This window comes from Capricornis sumatraensis, chromosome 3 (assembly GCF_032405125.1).
Source record: "Capricornis sumatraensis isolate serow.1 chromosome 3, serow.2, whole genome shotgun sequence".
Classification (NCBI taxonomy): domain Eukaryota; kingdom Metazoa; phylum Chordata; class Mammalia; order Artiodactyla; family Bovidae; genus Capricornis; species Capricornis sumatraensis.
In genome coordinates, this window is record NC_091071.1 from 71479080 (window position 1) to 71498292 (window position 19213).

At 43.7% G+C, this 19213-nt stretch overlaps 1 protein-coding gene, 1 non-coding gene and 1 pseudogene across 2 annotated transcripts; all 3 read right to left on the bottom strand.

The window, feature by feature from the left end:
- Positions 1-6494: 6494 nt before the first annotated feature.
- Positions 6495-6566, bottom strand: TRNAG-CCC (transfer RNA glycine (anticodon CCC)). Its single transcript has one exon. It is a non-coding gene; the product is annotated as a tRNA-Gly (tRNA).
- Positions 6567-8336: 1770 nt separating this feature from the next.
- Positions 8337-9292, bottom strand: LOC138076871 (solute carrier family 66 member 2 pseudogene; annotated as a pseudogene).
- Positions 9293-12111: 2819 nt separating this feature from the next.
- On the bottom strand, positions 12112-18606 carry DHRS9 (dehydrogenase/reductase 9). Its single transcript, XM_068969563.1, has 4 exons — positions 18249-18606; positions 16792-17050; positions 14760-14923; positions 12112-12335 (listed from the first exon to the last, which is right to left on the bottom strand). The coding sequence occupies exons 1-4, from the start codon at positions 18559-18561 to the stop codon at positions 12112-12114; spliced, it is 960 nt and encodes a 319-aa protein (XP_068825664.1). The 5' UTR covers positions 18562-18606.
- Between the last annotated feature and the right edge of the window lie 607 nt (positions 18607-19213).

Here is a 19213-nt window from a genome sequence, read left to right on the forward strand (position 1 = left end):
GGACGTTAGGATCCTCTTTTGTAAGATGGGTCAGTAAAAGCGACTGTTGTGTAATATTTGTAAAGATTAGGTGAGAAAATGCAGGAACAGTCCTCTGGGTGAACCCTGACTCATTTGAAAGGCTCAGTGGACACACTATTATTATCATGATGGCTGTAGAAACAGTGGCTGTTTTTCCCCCCCCCTCCTCTACACTGATCATTTTTGGCTCAAAAATAATGAAGAACATTCTATTAACTAGAGCTAGTCAACAAGGTAATTGGAGGTGGAGATCTTCCCATTTTTCAGAGGTACTGGAGCAGAAACTTGTCCTACTGGGAATGTTGTTAGTGGAAATTACTCTGTGAGACAGTCTAAGCTACATGTTCTGCTCAGCCAAGTTGGAGTGTCCAGCTACATTCCTAGTAATATCTTCAGTGCGTTAGTGGTAGGAGGTCCAGGTGCTACGTTGGCCCAGCTAAGATCCCCTCATTTCTCTCATTAGTATTTCCAGGGCTAGTGGCAGCCACAGTGACTAGGATCAGCAGGATCACTGTCCACCCCATTACCCCCAAGTGATATTAAGAGGATTATTTCTCTGCATTGCAAAAAATACAGCCATAGGGAAACAGGATTCACAGGGTCTTACTCTGCCGTTCCTTTTTCCTTTTTCTGATCTTAAAAGCCTAGAGATTCAAAGAGTTGATCTTGGGTCAGAACAGATCATCTAAGGCCTTTATTAAGATTAGTGAAAATTATTTACACATAAATATATGAAACAACAACAATAAATAAAATCAACAACAAAAAATAAAAAAGAAAGAACAAAATACAGTTAGATAGAAGATTTCAAGCACCTGAGGAATGACGTACAAGTGCTTTTGTTATTTTACCATAAGTGAGAAAATTTTTTAAATAGAATCTAGGAAAACAAAACAGTGTGTATTTATATATGCTAAAAACTATGCATTTCTCTATGCACAGTCATTATTGGCTAGGCAATACTCATGTTAGATTAATTTAATAGAGATTTTGCTTCTGTAGATCCAGTATTAAAGTTTAGAAAACTACTCTGTAAGATGCAATTTCTATATAATTACAGTGGTTCTGAGCATGAATTCTGGCATCAGCCTGCCTGGGTTTGAACACTGGCCCACACCTGGGCAAATTGTTCACCCCTCTGTGACTTCATTTCACTGTCTCCAAAAACATACCTCCAAAATATATAAGGAACCATTCCAACCTAATAGCCAAAAACCAAATAACCTGATTTTAAAAATGGGCAAAAGACTTGAATAGACATTTCTTTGAAGAAGATATTCAAATGACTTACAGGTACTTTAAAAGATGCTTAATATCACTAATCATCAAATAAGGTGAATTAAAACCGTAATGAAGTTTCACCTTACACCTGTTAGGGTGGCTGTTGTCAAGAAGGCAAAAGATAGGTGTTGGTGAGGATGTAGAGAAACTGAAATGCTTAAGCGTTGTTGATGGGAATGTAGTATGGTACAGTTGCTTTGGAAAACACTATAAAGTTTCCTCAAAAAATTAAAAATGATCCAGCAGTCCCACTTCTGGGCATTTAATCCAAAAGGAGTGAAATCAGAATCATGAAGAGATATTTGTGCTTCCATGTTTATTGTAACACTGTTTAAAATAGCCAAAATGTGGAGAAACAAATGAAATATTCACCTGTAGATGAATGGATTAAAGAAAATGTGGTATATACACACAGTACAATATTATTCAGCATTAAAAAAGAAGAGAATTCTATATGCCTCAACTTGGATGAACTTAAAAGACATTACTCTAAGTGAAATAAGCCAGTCACAGAAGGACAGATATTGCATGTTAATACTTAGATGAGGTGTATAAAATAGTCAAACTCATAGAAGCCAGGAGTAGAATGGGGGTTGCCAGGGACTGAGGGGATTGGGCAATGGGAAGCTGTTCTTCAACTGGTATAAAATTTCATTTATGCAAGATGATTGAGCTCCTGAGATCTGTTGTATAACATCATGCCTAAGTTTACAATATTGTATTGTATACTTCATTTGTTAAGAAGGGGGATTTTATGTTGTGTTCTTACCACATTAAAAACAAATGAAAAGCAAAAAAAAAAAAAAAAAAAAAAAACCAAACACAGAAAAACAACCCACCAAAAGCCTGTATCTAAGAGATGGTTGTGTGCTTAGTCGCTCAGTCGTGTCTGACTCTTTGAGACTTCATGGACCGTAGCCCACCAGGCTCCTCTGTCCATGGGGACTCTCCAGGCAAGAATACTGAAATGGGTTGCCATGCCCTCCTCCAGGGGATCTTCCCAACCCATGGATTAAACCCAGGTCTCCCACATTGAAGGTGGATTCTTTACCATCTAAGCCACCAGGGAAGCAAATCAGGTAAGGCGGAATCCAGATGGTTAGGGTTAGGTAAAATCATTCATGCAATGTACAAATGCTTTAAGAACCTGACATGCACTCAGGGTTAAATAACCATTATTATATTTTTATTATACCAGTGGGAACCCAGGTTGCTTGGATTACTTGATCCAAGTTACCATCATTAGTTGGGTGGCATCATGCTTAAGTTCTAGTCACCATAAATCAGAGGGGAAAACAGACCTAGAGGATTGAGAGTAAATATTTAACTTAGGTGTTTGACTGGTTGGCTTTGGTCAGAGCTTATGCTGTGCAGCTATAAAGACTGCTTTCCATCTCCAGTTTCTCAAAAGGAGCTGAAATGAAACTGTTCAGGGCAGTTGCTGGTATACAGTGTGACAGGATGCTGTGTTGCTTTGCAAGACCTGTTTCAGACTAGGGCACTATTTATTTCCAGGGACGAATCAGGCAAGAGCTGTGATCTGGCTCTTTCCTGGGCAGATGCTATGTGCAAAATGAGCTTAGAAAGCTTGTTAAACCAGAATCTGCATTCAGCTCAGTTCAGTTCAGTCGCTCAGTTGTGTCCAACTCTTTGCGACCCCATGAATCGCAGCATGCCAGGCCTCCCTGTCCATCACCAACTCCCGGAGTTCACTCAGACTCACGTCCATTGAGTCAGTGATGCCATCCAGCCATCTCATCCTCTGTCGTCCCCTTCTCCTCCTGACCCAAATCCCTCCCAGCATCAGAGTCTTTTCCAATGAGTCAACTCTTCGCATGAGGTGGCCAAAGTACTGGAGTTTCAGCTTTAGCATCATTCCTTCCAAAGAAATCCCAGGATTGATCTCCTTCAGAATGGACTGGTTGGATCTCCTTGCAGTCGAAGGGACTCTCAAGAGTCTTCTCCAACACCACAGTTCAAAAGCATCAATTCTTCAGCGCTCAGCCTTCTTCACAATCCAACTCTCAAATCCATACATGACCACAGGAAAAACCATAGCCTTGACTAGACGGACCTTAGTCGGCAAAGTAATGTCTCTGCTTTTGAATATGCTATCTAGGTTGGTCATAACTTTTCTTCCAAGGAGTAAGCATCTTTTAATTTCATGGCTGCAGTCACCATCTGCAGTGATTTTGGAGCCCAAAAAATAAAGTCTGACACTGTTTCCACTGTTTCCCCATCTATTTCCCATGAAGTGATGGGACCAGATGCCATGATCTTCGTTTTCTGAATGTTGAGCTTTAGGGAAGCTTTTTCACTCTCCACTTTCACTTTCATCAAGAGGCTTTTTAGTTCCTCTTCACTTTCTGCCATCAGGGTGGTATCATCTGCATATCTGAGGTTATTGATATTTCTCCCAGCAATCTTGATTCCAGCTTGCATATAAGTTAAATAAGCAGGGTGACAATATATAGCCTTGACATACTCCTTTTCCTATTTGGAGCCAGTCTGTTGTTCCATGTCCAATTCTAACTGTTGCTTCCTGACCTTCATACAGATTTCTCAAGAGGCAGGTCAGGTGGTCTGCTATTTCCATCTCTTGAAGAATTTTCCACAGTTTCTTGTGATCCACACAGTCAAAGGCTTTGGCATAGTCAATAAAGCAGAAATAGATGTTTTTCTGGAACTCTCTTGCTTTTTCCATGCCAGCGGATGTTGGCAATTTGATCTCTGGTTCCTCTGCCTTTTCTAAAACCAGCTTGAACATCAGGGAGTTCATGGTTCATGTATTGCTGAAGTCTGGCTTGGAGAATTTTGAGCATTACTTTACTAGCATGTAAGATGAGTGCAATTGTGCGGTAGTTTGAGCATTCTTTGTTATTGCCTTTCTTTGGGATTGGAATGAAAACTGACCTTTTCCAGTCCTGTGGCCACTGCTGAGTTTTCCAAATGTGCTGGCATATTGAGTGCAGCACTTTCACAGCATCATCTTTCAGGATTTGAAAGAGCTCAACTGGAATTCCATCACCTACACTAGCTTTGTTAGAACCCTAGTAATTTTAATCCCTCATATAGAAGAATGGATTTACTCATATTTTGTTTTAAGAAGTGAATCATGTTGATGTATGGCAAAACCAATACAATATTGTAAAGTAATTAGCCTCCAATTAAAATAAATAAATTTATATATTTTTTAAAAAGAAGTGAATCACAGAGTTGAAGAATGCCAGCAGTGTATCAGCAGAATTGTCTTATTTTTCAACATGCAAAAACTTATGAAAGTGTTGGCCAGTATTATCTTTATAAACAGTGGTGTAGATTAAGTTGTCACAAATAATTCATAAATATTAAAAAAAACTTTTAATTTTGAAAATGTTTAGCTCTTCCCTCCACACTGATGAGACTGAGATATCTTGTGTTCTTGAGAATTTTGGGGATTAATAGAATGGAGAAGCACTGAAACTGATAATTTTTCTTAGACGCTCCTGGAAATTTCCCTCATTAAATGTTGGGCTGGGTTTCCCACAGAAGTTTCAGAGTTTCTGGGGAGATTTTAAATAGAAAGGGATTCTCTTCAGCCTGGATGATGTAGACATGCCCTGCCTACAGGCAGAAAAATGGACAAAATGAGGTCTGATGCCCCCTTTTTCTGTGACCACTGAACCCTAAGTCTCAACTTAGACACAGGCTCCTTCACAGTGTCTCTGGACCAACAGGTCATGAGAAATCTCTATGGCAACAAACCAGCATGAGGGAGCCCCTTGCAGAAATACTCAAAGGCTTGAGGAAGTTACAGGATTTTGTCTGAAAAGACACACTGACAGCACATGTAATGCAGCTGGCAAGCTTGATCTTAAGTGCTAGACTGCACCTTGGAAGGATTAACACAGGCTTATTTCTGCATTTATTCAACACATATTTACTGAACACTGGTCTATATGCCAGCACTCTGCTAGACAAAGGAATAAGCAAACCAACGGGGGTCCTGATTTCATGAAACTTATAAATTTTGATAAGAAAGGCCAATATTACCTAACTTACCTGTCACACAAATACATAATTACAGAGTGTTATAAGCTCCTTGAAGTAAATTACAGACTGCGGTAAGAATGTATAAGATGGGAATGTCGTTGGAATGAAGAGATGGCGGTAGGAATTTGGAATTGTATGGGCTTGCCCGAGAAGGAGTCTGTAGGATGAAGAAACTAGGCAAGCAGGTAAAATGGGAACGTTCTAGGGAGAAGCATGGGCAAAGGTCCTCAGGTGGCAAAATGAAGACAGTAGCCTAAAATGAAGGTTTGTGAAGTGTGCTGGGACAATGTGGTTTATGTCATGTATTTTAATCTTAGTCAAAGGGCAATGGGAACACACTGAAGAGTTTGGGGGAGTGGAAGCGGGGAGAAAAGGAGCAAGATCAGACTTTAATTTTGAGCAATCTGACTGCAGTGAGGAGAAACCATCGAAGGCACGCAGAGTAAATATGCTGTCGTTGAGGTAAGAGATGACAGAAGCTTGGACAGATGGTTGCCCTAGAGGTCAAGAGGAGTAGATGGACCCGAGATCTCCTTCAGTTCAGTTCACTTCAGTTCAGTAGCTCAGTCGTGTCTGACTCTTTGCGACCCCATGAATCGCAGCACACCAGGCCTCCCTGTCCATCACCAACTCCCAGAGTTTACTCAAATCAACATCCATCAAGTCGGTGATGCCATCCAGCCATCTCATCCTCCGTCATCCCCTCCTCCTCCTCCTGCCCCCAATCTCTCCCAGCATCAGAGTCTTTTCCAGTGAGTCAACTCTTCACACGAGGTGGCCAATGTACTGGAGTTTCAGCTTCAGCATCAGTCCTTCCAAAGAACACCCAGGGCTGATCTCCTTTAGAATGGACTGGTTGGTCTCTTTGCAGTTAGGAGATAGCATTGATGGTACTTGGTGCTGGACCCAGAAAGAGCTGGTGGAGTGAGGGAGATAGAAACTCCAGGTTTGAATGTATTGTTCACATAGAGCTGCATCAGACAGAGCTGGCTTTTTAGATCAGATCAAGGGAAAGATCTGGAACACTTTCGTGATCCCTCTAAACTAAGTGGGGAGGGACCTCCCTAGCTTGAAGTGGTAGAAGATGATCTCTCAATTCATCTTTTTTAAAAAAATTTATTTGGCTGTGCCAAGTCTTAGTTGTGGCATGTGGGATCTAGTTCCCTAACCAGGGATTGAACCCAGGCCCCTGCATTGGGAGTGCAGAGTCTTAGCCACTGAACCACCAGGGAAGTTCCTCAATTCATCTTGACCAGGGATTCCTGGAGAAGCCCCTCTAAGGTATCCTGAGCAGTGGCCTCAGTCTTTGGTTTACCTTTTTTTTTTTTTTAAAAAAAATTTAATTTATTAATTTTAATTGGAGGCTAATTACTATACAATATTGTAGTGGTTTTTGCCATACATTGACATGAATCAACCATGGATGTATATGCGTTCACCATCCTAAACCTCCTTCCCACCTCCCTCCCCATCCCATCCCTCAGGGTCATCCCAGTGCACCAGCCCTGAGCACACTGTCTCATGCACTGAACTTGGACTGGCGATCTGTTTCACATAGGGTAATGTACATGTTTCAATGCTATTCTCTCAAATCATCCCACCCTTGCCTTTTCCCACAGAGTCCAAAAGTCTGTTCTTTACATCTGTGTCTCTTTTGCTATCTCGTATATAGGGTCATCATTACCATCTTTCTAAATTCCATATATATGCATTAATATACTGTATTGGTGTTTTTCTTTCTGACTTACTTCACTCTGTATAATAGGCTCCAGTTTCTTCCACTTCTGGTTTACCTTAAGCTCTGTTAAGAAAGGGACTAACTATGTCTTTTTCTTGACTGTTGGCCAGGGCTTAGCAGAAAGCCCAGCACATATGTCCACCAAAATATTATTGATAAATATATTATATTTTCCCAAGAGCACAGAATATAAGAAGCAATGGCGAGATGGGGAGAAGTCTAGAAACCTATACTTCAGAACTTTGGTGCAGTGACCCTCCCTCCCTTCCTCCTAGGTCATGTGCTTTTTTTTTTTTTTTTTTTTGGATCCGCAGCAGTTTATTGAGTTAAAGTCACCCTGACAGGACCACAGGGCTCCCACAAGGGGCACGCACGGCACCGCCGCACCCGGTGACAGACATCTCCTTTCATTTTAAAAAATAAACATTTTCAGAGCATTTTGCAGGCCAGAGAGCTGCACGGGATCCTCAAACATTCAGGAGCTTTTGAGGAAAAGTCAGGAGGAGGAGACGGCTACGCATGCCTTCCACCAACCACACAAACGCGGGTGCTTTGGTAGCAGCCCAGGGAACGTGGACGCCACAGGCCCTCCGCCCAGCAGGAGGGGAAGTGCCTGTGGGAAGCCTGCAGAAGTGTCTAGAACACTCGCCTGGGAGGCTGAGATGCCTGTGTAGATTGAAGAGGGCCAATGTCAGACACAGCAGACGCAGAGGGCTGCGCAGAAGGTGGGGGCAGCAGCGGGGCCTCTGCACAGCATTGAGAAGCCTGCCCTGCCGCCCCCTGCCCTGACCCACAGGCGCCTCCAGGCCTGGAAGACGGACGCCTTGGGCTGTGTCTGCAAGGGCACAGTTCCCAGAGGGAAGGGATGCCTGGGGCAGCCCAACCCCGGACCTGGGCCCCCAGCCTTCCTGGGTGCGCCTTGGGCCCACCAGCACCCAGGCCCCCCTCCCAACACCCCGGGCCCACGCCAGCCACAGCCTGGCCAGATGCGATTGAGTCCACAGAAGCCTCACCAGAAGGGGCTGGTGGAGCAGCAAGGCCACCAGGGCCTGGAAAGGTGCCAACCTGGAGTGAGGAAGCCGGAGCCCTGCGTCCCACATGGCTGAGCCCGACGCTGCGGTGCATCACCCCAGCCGGCCTGAGACCGCAGGCCCCTCGGGCAGGGACCCGGGCTCCCCAATGCTGTTTCTCACTCCCACCTCGTCTCGCCCCTCCTGAGACCCCCTGGCCTGGCTGCAAGCCCCCCCACCTGCCACATCAGGGCCCCGGGGCCCGAGACCTGGAGGTTCCCAGAGGTCCCGGGTCCTGCAGGGTGCCCCAGGTTCCCCAGTTGTGTCCTGAGCTGAAGTGGAAGAGAGGCCTGCTTTCCGTTAGCTTGAGAGTGCAGCAGCCCCACCTGGGGAGACCTGCTTGTGGAGTCCTGGGCGGCAGAGCACAGCGTTGGCCCCCAGGCCCCACCATACCCAAGAGCCAGAGGCCAGGCGAGTCTCCCACGGCCGGGCCTATCTTGGGGCTGCGGTGCCCACTGCCCATGTGGGGCACAGGTGGCCGGGCCAGAAGCCCTGGTCCCGCGTCCTCATCCTCTGGCCACCTCAGAGGGCCTTGGCACTGGCGGGGTGGGCCGCATGGGGGGCTGGCTTCAGAGGGTAGCGGGTGAACACGTAGGCCTGCCCCAGGATGGCCAGGTCCACCAGTACCTGCAGCAGCCCACACACTGAGAACTGCAGGGGCGCCCCGTTCAGCAGGAAGTAGGCCGTCTTGAAGGTGTCGCCACTCGTCCACATGAGGACCATCTTGATGCTCATGCCCTCCGTGGACTGGTGGCGGTGGTTGCGGTAGAGCTGCGGCACACCCAGCATGGCCTCGGTCAGCACGGCCAGGAAGCCCAGGGTCTCCACAAAGAGGGCCGATTCAATGGACAGGTAGGTGATGTAGCCCGCCACGCCAGTGAAGGCCAGGACACACTGCACGTAGTCTGCAAAGCTGCTCCAGTGCCAGAAGTGGTGGGGGTCGAAGTCAGAAGAGTATCCGTAAGATATTGGCCACCAGGAGCACCAGACACACGTAGGTGGAGAAGCCCTCGGCGTTCTGAGTCCGCCGGATGTCCCGGTACTGCGGGATGTATGGCACCACGCCTCCGAAGACCATGGCACCAGCTGCGCCCCAGGAAACCAGCTGGTGCAGCGGGACCAGAAGCCAGCCCAAACCTTCCGCTTCCATCCCGCTCGCCCGGCGGCCTGCCGGCTGACTGACGTCCACCCGGCCCGCGCGCCCTCCGCGCTCCCGGGCTCCCGGCGCGCGCTGTCACCCCCACGTGCCGCCGCCGCCCGGGACCATCCTCCGCCGCGGGCCCCTCCGGCCGGATCCCCGCAGTCTGTCCTCTGTCAGTCTAGGTCATGTGCTTTTGTTGAGACTATGCCTTTCTACTTCAAATACCCTCATCTCCTCATTTAGTTGAAAAAGCTTTAAAAGTTGCTTGGGTGAATATATTTGGTTTTATTTTGAAGTGATACCATAATTTGGCAGCATTTATTTAACTATAGCATTTTTTTTCAGTTGGATGAAACAGGGAGTTATCAATTGTAACTACATGGAGAAATGAGTAAAGAAGTCAGGTCTATGCAAAACAAAGGCAATAACCATTAGGAAAGTTCAGGACTTCCCAGGTGGCTCAGACAGTAAAGAATCTGCCAGAGATTCTTGCAGGAGACCCAGGTTCTATTCCTGGGTCAGGAAGATCCCCTAGAGAAGGAAATGGCAACCCACTCCAGGATTCTTGCCTGGAGAATTCCAAGGACAGAGGAGCCTGGCGGGCTACAGTCCATGGGGTCACACTAAGTCACACATGACCGAGCATGCACGCACACGAGCTCAACTACACAGTGGAAAGTTCAGCAAGGGAGGTTCTGGAAGATTCTAAAAGTCTGGGCAGCCCTAGGGGCCTGGAAGGTTGGGGAGCAGCAGGCTAGATTTGTTTTACAATATTTATTTACTTGGCTGCATCAGGTTGTAGTTGTGGGCATGTGGGATCTTTAGCTGTGCCATGTGGGATCCAGTTCCCTGACCAAGCATCAAACCCAGGCTCACCTGAATTGAGAGCATGGAGCCTTAGCCACTGAACCACCAGGGAAGTCCCAGGTTAGATATTTTTAAAGCAATGAAATGAACCCAAGATCTAGGAATTCAAGGTGAGAAAGAGAAGCCTCAGCAAACGATGTGGATGAACTTCATCTCCAAGGACAAGATGAGTGACAGTTGCCTAGTGTTAATTCCAACCAGAAGAAATCAGGGATGTACAGGTGGAATGGTCTCTGGGCCTTGTAGGACCAAGATGGAGATGAGTCCACTGATAGGTAGTGAGGATAGTTGAGATAACTTTGCTTGAGAATTTTTCTTTTTTTTTTTTTTTAGAATTTTTCTATATGATTCTTGCTGTGACTGTCTTCATTTTCATGTAAAAAGGATGAGTGTATCTTTTCTCAAAATAATGAAACATATGGACCTGATACCATTGGAAATTTGTTTTTGAAAGTCATCAATATGTTGTAAATGTCAAAGGAGGAAACTCCTTCATAGGCAGATGTTTCCAGAAAGGTGAGTAAAAATGAATAGGATTACTGACATCTTCAAAAGAACATGGTTTTAAGCAGCAGATATTAAATATTTTCTTCACAGTAAATTCAGTGTGTGTGTGTGTGTGTGTGTGTGTGTGCATGCACATGCATGCACAAATATACACACTAGATAATTTCCCCAACTCTTTCACTCTGTGTTATTCTGTGGTTGCCCAAGTATGTTAGTTGCACAGTTGTGCCTGACTCTTTGCGACCCCTTGGACTGTAGCCCGACAGACTCCTCTGTCTATGGGATTCTCCAGGCATGAATACTGGAGAGGGTTGCCATTTCCTTTTCCAGGGGATCTTCCAAATCCAGGGACTGAATCCCAGTCTTCTGCAAAGAGGTAGATTCTTTACCATCTTAGCCACCAGGGAAGCCCATATTATCCTGCAACAGATATTAAAATTTGACACTTTGGGTTTTTTCATATAAATATTTAACCAACCTTTGTGAGTGATACTGGGTGCCGGGGTTTGGGGAAGCATCTGTTTAGGCAGTTTCTTTTGGATGGGGTGTGGGTTCAGAGTCAACCCAGTTTAGAACCCTTAAACGAGCCAGCAGCAGGCCTGCTCTCACCGTAACTGCTGGTAAAAGAGAGTCTCTGAATTTAGCTCTGTATTTTCATGGGGCTTTAGAGACACCTCACATACTGGATTTCCCAACCATCTCAAGTGTAAGTTGTAAAAGAGTCTATGTCTCGTTACATTTACAAGCCTCAGGACAAACACACAGGCTCTACATTTTTCTTCTTTTGGAATGACAAGTTCCTCTGCTGTTACCATCTATCCGCAGATGGTGGTCCTGGAATCTCTCTACCTACACTTTTATACCTGTTTCTCTTTTTCAGTCCTCTTATTACTTCTCTCATTTTCCTTCCCTCCTACTTGCACTCTTACCTAGTATTTTTCTGCTGCCCCTTAGCTTCACAAGGCCCCATTACCCTTTCTTCTCCTGCCCCCATTGACGCTCACAGAACCGGGTTCCAGTCCTTCAGAATCTTATTCTCAGCAAGATAGTACATCCAATCCCCATTTAAGAAATTATTTTACTTATCTCTTAATATTTTGATCAGAAACAAATATTTAACATTCAGGAGTCACTCTAAGTGATATGGATTAGAAGCATGGGACAGGCACGGGTGAAAAATCATTTTGGATGGGAAAGCCTGTCCACTTTCCAAAATTATAACCAGCAGGCAAAGACTAAATATCGGGCAGGTGCCATCCCTGCCCATCTTCTCAAGAAAAATTTAAGGAGGGACCCTGGGACCTCAAAGGTGATGGTGGCAGCCCGTCTTTTTACCAAAAGGAGTTTGATCTAAATGAGTCCTGTTTGGATTAGGTAAAGAATGAGAATGAGGAGACGTGTCCTAGAAATCAGCCAATTTCACAGCCTGGGGCAGGTATTTGTCATCAGCTGAGTCATACTGCCTTGGGATTAGCCAGCTCTACTTTCTGTTTCAACAATAAAAAGTCTTGCAAAACTGCTGGCATGTGAGACAGAGGGATCCAGAAAGTTTTGGCATCTTTTCCAGCAGCATAACGGGTTTTAGGGAAGAGACTTGTGAGAGCATGATCCATGCACTCCACCACCAGGGACAGATCCACGTTCACAAAGGATGCGGTGCCTTTCAATTGTTCTAGGCCTGTAAAAAAAGAGACAGAAGCACATTTACCCTGTGGAAGAAGGGGAGTAGGGGAGTGTGAAGCTAGGTTGCAAAGGGGAGGACGCAGTGAGGGAATTTATTTTGAATTTGCCATTATAACTGGGTCCGCTTGTGGTGGGTTTTTATCTATTCCTCAGAAAAGGAAGCAGCAGTGATTTCTTTAGATTGTTGGCTCTCAGACTTGAGTGAGCAGCAGAATCTCCTAGAGAGCTTGTTCGAAGCCAGAACCCAGGAAGTTAGTAGTTTGTATAAACATGGTAGTAGTAGTATAAACACAGTACTTCTTAAAACAAATCTGATATAGGAAATGTGTGTGCACATGCTTGCGCATGTATGTGTGCACTAATATAGCATGTGCCTCTATAATTCAGTGAATAAAGAGAGACTCATTCACTAAAGCCCTGACTCAGGAAGCTAAAGGTATCCTGGTTCTCAGCAAATGAATTGTTTGAGTAATGAGCCAAGATAGCTTTAAAGAGGCAGTGACTGGTGATGGCTTGAAGCATTCCTCCTACGCTCTTAAAACATATTTTAAATTGTGTATCCTCAAGGGAAAATCTACTGTGTTAAATCTTTTGACTTCAGCTCCCAGTAGCCACAAGCTGTTCCAAGAGCCTAACTGAGGTTAGGTCAGAAGTCTTAAGTCTATTTTATACTCCTACGACTCCAGTCTGGGAAACGAAGCAAAGTGAGCTTAAATTTGTGGTCTGCTTTGGAACTGTGAGTCTCGCTGATCTCAAAGTCTTGGCATGGAGAACTCTAATAAGAGCAACCAGGACAAAATCGGGCTCTAAGCCTTTCGTAATTCTGAGAAAGGACCCCTGACCCAGAGAACAAGTCAAAAAAATTTGAGATAGAAGTTGATGATATATTCTCAGGCACCTAGAAAATATCAATTTCAACATCAAACAGGGAAAGCTCTTTTCAATGAGGGATTTTGTTCTCGAACTTAGAGGCTTCGGAGTCGGTGAGTGAGCAACAGCATTTAGTGGCAGTGGTCATGACCTGATATGTCGTGACATGTCAGCACTGCGAGGTTTGTCAAACCAGACGTTCTACTTGACATATATGTACCTGTATGCATGTGTCTCTGTGTGTGTGTGTGTGTGTGCAGTGGGGTAGTTGCAGAAGTCAGTCATTCTCCCCCAGTAGATGTGACTAGGCTTGGCTCCACCTTGAATACTCCTGGCCTCGAACCTTGCCACAGCTGGCTGTCTTACCTAAGCCCGCCAAAGAAGAGGCAGGATCACAGCTGGGGTTAGGGTGACACCACGTCAGGTGGAGCTCCTGGCTCAAAGCAGGAGCTTAGTAAGTGTTTGAGGACTAGTGAGTAAATGTTAATAGGGCCGGGAAGACTGATATGGAGGCAAGAGCCCCAGTACAGGAAGTTCCAGCAGTTCCTCAAAGCCTCATTCCCATTACAGTGCATGGCAGAGAATAGATGGCCAAGTCAGGCCATCTGGGTTCAAATCCAGCTCTTCCACTTACTAGCTGTGCTACTTTGGGCAAGTTACGTCCCTGTGCTTCTGCTTCTGTAAGATCCAGAGGGTTTGTTTGGGTGTTTTAAATGAAAGAGTTTGTGTAAAGTGCTTAGAATGGTGACAAGTATATAGTGAATATTTACTATGTGTTACTCATTGTTATCTAACCTTTATGATTATTCCTCCAGCCTTGACTCAGTCTGACTTACCTTATTTCTCCTTCCATCTCCACTGCCATGCATTCCTGCTGCGGAAAGCTTCCACCCAAATATTAATAATTTCTTCCTGTTTAGGTCATGTTCAAACCTGACCTTTCCTATAAAGGTTTCTTAGCCAGAAATGCTTTGATCCTGTGCTGAATTTCTTGAGCAGTTAGAGACTGTACTATCTAGCACTCCTTCTAGGCTGTTGGGTTGTGTCTCAGAAATAAAGGATTGAGTTTCTTGCATGTTGTAAATCTCAGTGTTCAGAGTCATCTGGTTACTTTCTGTTGTCACCTGGATTGTAAGTTAGTCAGAGTCTGAGTCTTTGAATGAGTGGTAGGTGATCACCAAAAACAGGTGGTTTGTGTAGATGTAATGGCCATGGGCTCCAGTCCAGGCATTGCTCTGAGGAGCTGTATAAACTTGGGTAGGGCATTTCCCCTTTCCAAGCCTCTGCTTGCTGCTATAGTTCTTTTGAGGAATAAATGATACAATTCATAAGGCATTTAGTATGGAACTTACCACTTAGTAAATGCGCAGTAAGTGTTTATAAACATGAGCAAGAGATGACACTAATTAATAGGGACTCCTGATCTATATTTGAGATCTCTACTGGTGTATTACCATGATAACCTTATTTTTTCCTTTCTGTTCGAGTCTCTTTCAAGCTGTCTAGGACAATGAATCCCATAGGACCCTGGGTCCACCCCAAACCTCACTTTTCTTGATGTAGCTTTCTCCATATTGTTGTTTGATGTCTGGAGACAGATGCTTCCAAATGGCAAGTTTTTTTTCAGCAGCCTTTTCTGGATCTGACAAATTGGTTTTGAACAATCCTGGTTCAATGCAAGCGACATGCACGCCAAAAGCTTTCATGTCCCTCCTGTGAAAAGAGCCAGTTGAAGACATTTAATTCAGGCTTATTTGAATAATGTTTGCTTATAAATATTTTCATGGAATCACAGAATGGTGTGCCCAGGAAAGAGCATCGTATTCTACCATCTCAGTTTGCAGATGAGGAACTGAACTATGGGATGGATCATCTTCCACATTCCAGACTGGCTACTATGCAGTATACATGTGGGACACATCTGAATAGCACAGAAAAGTCTTTGAAAGTGAACAAACATTGGGAACAAACCACAGAAGTTTGGTTGGAAGTTGTGACCTGAACACAAGCTGGTCAATTATCTGCTAAAAACAACAATAACAACAGAAACCTATCAACATTCTCCCCAGAATTTAATAAGACTCATAGTTTCATGCTGTACCAAGTGTTTAGCAAGGCTGAAGTAACACAGATGTTGGAATTATCAAAGTCTTTAACGTGCTTGTTACAGACATGCTCCAAGAGAGAGATACTCCTGAAGTAAATGGGAATTTAGAAAGCTTCAGAAAAGAGAGAAAAGATAAAGAAGAACCAAGTGAAAATTTTACACTTGAAAAATGCATTAACCAAAATAAAATATTTACTGGCTAGACTCATTAGTAAAATGAAGAAGATGAAGGAAAGTCAATGAATTTGAAGATAGATCACTAGAAATTTCCTAATTTGAACAGCAGAGAGAACAATGATTGACAAAGTGAACAGAACCATAGGAATCTGTGGGACAAAATCAAAAGGTCTAATATTTGTGTTAGAATCCCAGAAGGAAGAGAAAGAGTGGATTGTAGATAAAAAATGTTTGGAGAAACAATGGCTGAAACCTCCTCAGATATGTGAAAAGGCATAAAGCTACAGATTGGAGAAGCCCAGTGAACCTCAGACATCATAAACCCAAAGAGTGAACCTCAGACATCATAAACTGAAACAAACTAATGCCTGGGGCACTGAATTGAAGGATTTGTTAAATTGGTCCCTTAATGGTTTTATGCTCTGGAGTTCTCTGGTGACCCATAGCAAAAAGAGGTAGTCAGTGCTTTCTTGTGGTAGCAAAATCTTCACATTAGATTAGCAAGCTTGTGTGTGTGTGTGTGTGTGTGTGTGTGTGAGTCACTCAGTCTTGTCCGACTCTTTGCCACCCCACGGACTATAGCTCGCCAGGCTCCTCTGTCTATGGGATTCTCCAGGCAAGAATAATAGAGTGGGTTGCCATTCCCTTCTCCAGGGTAGCAAGCTTCTAAGTTTTATTTGGAAATAGAAGCATCAGAGGAAAGCTGTCTTTCTTGTCCTTAGGGTAGAGGTGGGACGGTTACCATTCACTCAGCTATAGTGTGTGAAATTTGAGTCCAGAACTTGCAACAAGCGGGAAAAAATGTTGCATCGCTAAGTCATTACTTTATCAGATAATTTTCTACTGAGGGTTTTAAATAAGATATCACTGTTGTGTCTGCATCTGACAGTAATACCAACAGAAAGACCTGATTTAGTTCCTCTCTGTGATTCCCTAACTATTAAACAAGCTAATCTGTTGAATACAAATTTGCCACCACTATTCACATATGCATTAATGCAAAAAGGAGAAAAGACTTTAAAAGATTTAGGTTCAAATCCTATTCTACCACTTGACAGCTGGGTGACCTTGGGGGAGTTATCTCATCTTTCTTAGCTTCAGTGGTATCATTTATATTTTATTTCTCACTTAAAGAATTTTTTTTTCCTTATTTTTTGCTTCAAACCCTTGTGTCAAGGGCTGACTTTCAGTATCATAAATTGGGAATAGTTTAAAGCACTAAATAGAGTGTCTGGTTGATAAATGTTCAGTGAGTGTTAGTGGTTATTATTTGCTAAGATGCCCATGTTTGCTTTACCTTAAGCTGTCATTGAAGCCTTCTACTGCATATTTAGATGGAGAATAGCCCCCTCCACCAAATGCAAGCCGACCCCCAATGCTGGAGACATTGATAATTCTCCCTCGAGCCTTTTTGACCAAGGGAAGCATGTTTAACGTGACACTGATGAGTCCAAACAGGTTCACTTCAACAGGTTCTCTGTAGTCCTCGACCGTCAGCCAGTCGTTGGGTGCCAGCACACCAAGAATGCCAGCGTTGTTGATCAGACCCCAGAGACCTAGAACAGAGCGGAAGGGAAGGAGGTGTGGCACAAGGTGACATTTATATAGGCATCCTTGATGGAAATACAGCTCTGCCTTATCTGATGGTGCCATTTCCTCCTTCCAGTCACATTCCTTCCTGCTTTGAATACTTGCAGTTTGGGGAAGTGATAGTACAGTGGGTGGGAGGTTAAACTGAAACGGCTGAACTTTTGTTACTGGAAACCAACCTCACAATTTTTCTGTTTCTGCTTAGAATGTCAAACACTATCTGAGTGAGACTTTCTCATCTCAGATGTGAGGAGATTGCTCTATTTTTCCTATCATGCTGGATGGCATAGCCAGAGAATACTTATGAACTGTTTTTATAGACAAAGAACAACATCGATCTATTTCACATTTATTTTTTGGTAAAAATCCAATCATTCACCTGTCTTATTTTATGACGGGAAACATTTAACATTGTTAAAAGTGTTTGGCATTCAAGCATTAAAATATTATTTGGAGCCTTATCAAACCACTGCTTTTGAGGTTTAGAGTCTCAACTATATAATGAAGATGTGATAAAGAAAAATCATATCTGTTTGTTTTTTCCTTTGTGGATTCAAATATCTTCATCCATGAGAGTATTTCAAACTTCATTCAAGGAAATAAAATAAAAAGTCTTCTAGTTCAGAGTGCTCCTATCTTTGCAGAATCTAATGCAGAATGAGGTCCGATGACTCCCTATTCTACCACGACTGCCTAAGACACATTTGCTCAGATCGCCAGACTATTTTCTTCCTTTCCCAGTGACATTGTGTGAGCTCTGGAACCATTTTGCAGTCAGAAGATGGTCCTGGATATCCAGATGGCAATTCAAGGGTTGCCCTCAGGATCTACTGTAGCTTTTGGCCCCAAGTTTGCTATGTAAGTGGCTAGAGTAGCACTTCACAGAAAAAGATCAGTTAACACAATCATCTCAGTTCTAAATTCACCCTTGTGAACATATGAGAAGATAACATGGGCTGTGTCTCTCATGCATGTAGAGAGCTTGCAATGTAGAAATATTCAGGGCTAACCTAAACTTTCTCCCATCTTCTCCAGTACACAACTGGTATTTAGCAGACAATTTTTTTTTTTGGAAAGACCATTTAAAATCAGACTATTTACTTTCATTTAGCTTTGCTTACTTCTCAACACCCCCTCCATTCCCCTCATTTTCACATCACTCACCTTTCTCCCCAACTTGGTTTTTCACCCACTGGGCAGCCCTCTTGACATTTTCTGGGTCAGTTACATCCAGAAGCACGGTATGAAGCCTCTCTGAAGTTTCTGCCTTTAAAGCTGTTGATCCTGATTCAGTCAGACAGGCAGCAATCACATGAAATCCTTTCTTATCAAAAGTTCTGGCTGCCAAGTTTCCAAAGCCAGTATCACATCCAGTGATGAAAATGTACTTATCAGTGATATTTGCGATCTTTAGCTGTCTTTTATAATTCCACAGAAAACCACAAAGGATCAGAAGGGCTAACAGCCAAAAGAGCATTTTTTCCCTGTTGTATGACAAGGACACTTCTTTCTTGAACAATAGAAGATGGCGTCCTGAGTGTTCAACATTAGAAAGAAAATTAAAATTAGAACCATTAGGGCATAATAACCCAGACTGATGAACTTAAGATATCTTAATGCATTTGGATGGATACATAGATGGTTAAAAATACAATAACTCTTGTTTGGTTGGGAAGATGGCCATTTAAGTGTTAAACTACACCTATCATATGTGCGTATGTGTGCTCAGTTGTGTCTGATTCTTTGTGACCCGCATGGACTGTTTTTCTCCGGGCTCCTCTGTCCATGGGATTCCAGGCAAAAACACTGGAGTGGGTTGCCATTTCTTCCTCTAAAGGATCTTCCCGACTTAGGGATCAAACCTGTGTCTCCTGCATTGCAGGCAGATTCTTTACCACTAAGCCACAAGGGTTTCCCAAGTGGCAGAGAAAGTAACTGGCAAAATTGACGTGGGTCATTGGGTTGATTTTACTTTTTTTCTCTCTATATATATGCAAATATTTCTTTGCTTAATAAGGAATATGAACATAAACACAGATAGAATGATACACACTCGTGCACACAGACACACAACACTATTTCTGTTATTTTACAAGGAATAGATTGTTTCAGATAAAAAATAATTCAAT